This window comes from Rhinopithecus bieti, unplaced genomic scaffold (assembly GCF_001698545.2).
Source record: "Rhinopithecus bieti isolate Rb0 unplaced genomic scaffold, ASM169854v2 scaffold_20170, whole genome shotgun sequence".
In the NCBI taxonomy this organism is placed as follows: Eukaryota; Metazoa; Chordata; class Mammalia; order Primates; family Cercopithecidae; genus Rhinopithecus; species Rhinopithecus bieti.
The window spans coordinates 2,074,088-2,079,522 of record NW_016810097.1 but is presented as its reverse complement, the minus strand read 5'-3'; the positions used below and the strand labels follow the sequence as shown (position 1 = coordinate 2,079,522).

General features: G+C 42.8%; 1 protein-coding gene across 1 annotated transcript in view; it reads right to left on the bottom strand.

Annotated features, from left to right (window-relative positions):
- CDC25C (cell division cycle 25C) overlaps positions 1-5,435 on the bottom strand; it is a 65,288-nt gene that overhangs the window by 41,589 nt on the left and 18,264 nt on the right. Inside the window, 1 exon segment of the mRNA XM_017891312.1 lies at positions 482-637. Within this exon segment, the coding sequence (XP_017746801.1) occupies positions 482-637 (156 nt within the window).

Below are 5,435 nucleotides of genomic sequence, written 5' to 3'. Positions count from 1 at the left end.
AAAAAAAAAAGAATTGTTAATTAAACTAAATTTGGCCTGAGGATGCCTCTGTACTTGAGTCTTTACATACCAAGTTGCAACCTAACTTAGTACTTCAACTGAAAGCCTAATTTAGAAGTATACTTTTGTATCAAAAAGCTGAGTCTCAGGAAAGCACAGCAGCTGAGCTTCAGTCAACCACAAGCAATCAACTGTTTAAACCATGTTCAAATGAGGCAAACTCAAGGCTGTAACCAACTGGGCTGTCTCTGTACCTCACTTCTGTTTTCTGTACTTCATTTCCATTTTCTGTCCATAATACTGCCTGACCACATGGCAAACTGGAGTTTTACTGAATATGTTCTGGCTATGAGGGTTGCTGGATTCACTAGTTATTTTTTTGCTCAAATAAACTCTCCTAAGTTTAATTTGTCTCAAGTTTTTCTTTTAACAGAATGAAGGAATATGAAGAATGCAAAGATACTATCACAGAATACTTTACCTTTGCTTCTTGATCTTCCAGGGAAAACTCCATTAATTCATTTGAAATCTCTTCTGCCTGGTCTTCTCCTAGGTTTGGATTTTTATCCAACTTTGGAATAGCAGTAATAGGACTGCCCAGATATTTCATTTCACTGTCCACCAAGTTTCCATTGTCCTATCAAGTATACTGACAACATTAAAAACTATTCAAAATATATCAAAGTCCTAAATGTAAGAGCTAAAACTATAAAACTCTTAGAAGAAAACATAAGAGAAAAAATTCATGACATTGGATTTGGATAATGCCACTGAAAGCACAGGTAACGAAAGAAAAAAATAGATACATTGGTCTTCATCAAAATGAAAAACTTTTGTGCATCAAAGAACACCATTAAGGGAATGAAAAGGCAACCCACAAAATGGGAGAAAATATTTGCAAGTCTTATATTTGATGAGGGATTAATATCAGAATATATAAGGAACTCCTACAACTCAGTAACAAAAACAGTAACTAAATCAAAAGGGACATGAATAGACATTTCTTCAAAGAAGATATACAAATGGCCCATAACCACATCAAAAGATGCTCAACATAAGTAATCATTATGGAAATGCATATCAAAATTGCAATGAAATACTACTTTATACCCATTAGGATGGCCATTATAAGAAATAACAAGTGTTTGTGCATTGCTGGTGGGAATGTAAAAGGGTGCAGAGGCACTTTATGGATACTAGCATGCTAGTTCCTCAAAAAATTAAACATAGAATTATCATATAATCAAGCAATTCTACTTCTGAACATATACCCAAAAGATTTAAAAACAGGGGCCAGGCGCGGCAGCTCACACTTATAATCCTAGTACTTTGGGAGCCCGAGGCGGGCGGATCACAAGGTCAGGAGTTTGAGAGCAGCCTGGCCAACATGTTGAAACCCCGTCTCTACGAAAAATACAAAAATTAGCCGGGCATGGTAGCATGTGCTTGTAATCCCAGCTACTTGGGAGGCTGAGGCAGGAGAATTGCTTGAACTGGGGAGATGGAAGTTGCAGTGAGCTGAGATTGCACCACTGTACTCCAGCCTGGGCGACAGGGCAAAGACTCCATCTTGGAAAAAAATAAATAAAATAAAATAAAAGCAAGGACTCAAGCAGATATTTGTACACCTATGTTCATAGCATTATTCACAATGGCCAAAAGGTTGGAAACAACTCAAAATGTCCATCAACAGATGAATGGATAAGCAAAATATGGTATATACATACAAAAGAAATGAAATTCTAATACATGCTATGACATAGATGAACTTTGAAGATATTATGCTAAATGGAAATATAGGCTGGACGCAGTGGCTCACACCTGTAACTCCAGCACTATGGGAGGCTGAAGCAGATGGATCTCCTGAACCCAGAAGTTTGAGACCAGCCTGGGCAACATGGCAAAACCCTGTCTCTACAAAATATACAAAAAAATTAGGTCGAGATGGGCAGATCACATGAGGCCAGGAGTTTATGACCAGCCTGGCCAACATGGTGAAACTCCGTCTCTACCAAAAATACAAAAAAATTCACCAGGCATGGTAGCACATGCCTACAATCCCAGCTACTAGGGAGGGTGAAGCACAAGAATCACTTGAACCTGGGAGACAAAGGTTGCAGTGAGCCAAGATTGCACCACTGCACTCCAGCCTGGGTGACAGAGTGAAACTCTATCTCAAAAAAAAAAAAAAAAAAAAATTAGCCAGGCATAATGGCACACATTTGCCACTGAGGTAGGAGAATCATCAGAGCCCAGGAGTTTGAGGCTACAGTGCGCTATGATTGTGCCACTGCACTCCAGCAGAGGTGACAGAGTGAGACCTCACACACACACACAAAAGGACAAAATATTATATTATTCTACTCATATGAGGTATCTAGAATAGTCAAATTCACTGAGACAGAAAATAGAGGTTATCAACGGCTGGGCAGAAACAGGGATGGAGAGTTATCACTTAAGGCTATACAGCTTCTCTTTTGAATAATGAAAAAATTCTGGAAACGAGTTCTGGTGATAGTCTCACATTATTAATATACTTACTGTCACTAGACTGCACAGTCAAAAATAGTTAAAATTGTAAATATTATGCACATTTTACTGCAATTAAAAAAAAAATCACACACAAGACTATCCAATAATTGAACATACTCCAGGTCTTCCATCCTAGAAACCAAAAACCTAAATAAAACATGATCAACTTAGTGGCTGGGCATGGATCACGAGGTCAGGAGATCAAGACCATCCTGGCCAACATGGTGAAACCCTGTCTATACTAAAATATGAAAAATTAGCCTTGTGTGGTGGTGCATGCCTGTAGTCCCAGCTACTCGGGAGGCTGAGGCAGTAGAATTGCTTGAACCCAGAAGGCGGAGGTTGCAGTGAGCTGAGATCGCACCACTGCACTCCAGCCTGGTGACAGAGCAAGACTGTGTCTCACAAAAAAAAAAAAAGATCAGCTTTATCTTCGCAGGATAGAATATGTTAAAATAGCTTTGCCTCAGGGTTGAGATTAGAAATAAGAATCCAAATCTCTGGAGTCCATGGTCTATGAAAGGCAAGTGAATGCCTGGGTAAGTTAAGACCCCAGTATTATAAGTGCACAAAAGACACTAGAGAAAATATGCATGGATAATAATCCTATGAAATCACTACTAATTATTATTATTATTATTTTATTTTATTTTTTGAGATGGAGTCTTGCTCTTGTCCCCCAGGCTGGAGTGCAGTGGCGTAATCTCAGCTGACTGCAAGCTCTGCCTCCCGGGTTCACACCATTCTCCTGCTTCAGCCTCCCGAGCAGCTGGGACTACAGGCACCAGCCACCACGCCCAGTTAAGTTTTTTGTAATTTTAGTAGAGATGGGGTTTCACCGTGTTAGCCAGGATGGTCTCGATCTCCTGACCTTGTGATCCACCCACCTCAGCCTCCCAAAGTGCTGGGATTACAGGCGTGAGCCACTGTGCCCGGCCCCAGCTAATTTTCATATTTTTTTTTCAGTAGAGATGGGGTTTCACCATGTTGCCCAGGCTGGTCTGGAACTCCTGACCTCAAGTGATCAGCCTGCCTCAGCCTCCCAAAGTGCTGGGATTACAGGTGTGGGCCACTGCACGCGGCCACTACTAATTATTTTTATTTTATTTATTTATTTATTTTACTTTTTTTTTTTGAGACAGTCTCACTTTGTCACCTGTCCAGTCACTGCACTGAAGTGCAGTGCTGTGATCTCAGCTCATTGCAACCTCCACCTCCCAGGTTCAAGCCATTCTTGTTTCTCAGCCAGGCGCCACCACATCTGGCTAATTTTTGTATTTTTAGTAGAGACAGGGTTTCGCCATGTTGGCCAGGCTGGTCTCAAACTCCTGGCCTCAGGTGATCTACCCACCTCAACCTCCCAACGTGGTGGGATTACAGGCATGAACCACCATGCATGGACTGCTAATTATTTTTAATATAAAATGATTTTACCATGTACGTATCTATGTGTGTATTATTTATTTGAGACTGAGTCTCCATCTCAGCTGACTGCAGCCTCAGACTCCTGTGCTTAAGCAATCCTCCCAATTATAACTCACTGAAGCCTCAGACTCTTGGGCTGAGGCTATCCTCCTGCCTTGGCCTCCAGAGTACCTGAGACTACAGGCATGTACCACCAAGTCCCAGCCTTTTTATGGGGGGAATGGGGGTGTGGTAGAGATGTGGTCTTGCTGTGTTCCCCAGTTAGGGAACTCAAACTCCTGGACTCAAGCAATCCTCTCGCCTTGGCCTCCCAGAGCGCTGGGATTACAGGGATGAGCCACAACATCTGGCCTAATTAGCATTTTCCCCCACCCTAGACTGCTCAGCAGAAAGTAATTTTTTTAAAAATTCCATGAGAAGTCCGGGCGTGGTGGCTCATGCCTGTAATCCCAGCACTTTGGGAGGCCGAGGTGGGTGGATCACAAGGTCAGGAGTTCAAACCAGCCTGGCCAATATGGTGAAACCCCATCTTTACTAAAAATACAAAAATTAGCCGGGCGTGGTAGCACACGCCTGTAGTCCCAGCTGCTTAGGAGGCTGAGGCAGGAGAATCACTTGAACCCGGGAGACGGAGGTTGCAGTGAGCTGAGATTGTCCCACTGCACTCCAGCCTGGACGATAGAGCAAGACTCCATCTCAAAAAAAAAAAAAAATTCCATGAGAAGGCTGGGCGGGGTGGCTCACACCTGTAATCCTAGCACTTTGGGAGGCTGAGGCAAGTGGATTGCCTGAGCTCAGAAGTTCAAGACCAGCCTGGGCAAGATGGTGAAACCCCATCTCTACTGAAATATAAAAAATTAGCTGGGCGTGGCAGCGTGTGCCTGTAGTTCCAGCTATTCGGGAGGCCGAGGCAAGAGAATTGCTTGAACCAGGGAGGCGAAGGTTGCAGTGAACTGAGATCATGCCACTGCACTCCACCCTGGGCGACAGAGTGAGACTCTGTCTCAAAATAAATAAATACATTAATTAATTCTATGAGATATGGATTGCTAATGAAAATGTAAATTCTTACAACTTTTTAAGAAAAAAATCAGAGAAAGTATCAAACCTTAAAGCTTGAGCACAGGAGTTCATGATTTGCCTAGGCAACACAGTGAGACCCCTATTTCTAGGGAGAGGAGAAAACAAAAAAGAAAGAAAGAAAGAAAAACTTTAAAAATATTGATACTGTCGGGCACGGTGGCTCACGCCTGTAATCCCAGCACTTTGGGAGGCAGAGGTAGGCGGATTACAAGGTCAGGAGATCGAGACCATCCTGGTCAACATGGTGAAACCCTGTCTCTACTAAAAATACAAAAATGGCCGGGCGTGGTGGCTCAAGCCTGAAATCCCAGCACTTTGGGAGGCCGAGACGGGCGGATCACGAGGTTAGGAGATTGAGACCATCCTGGCTAACACGGTGAAACCCCGTCTCTACT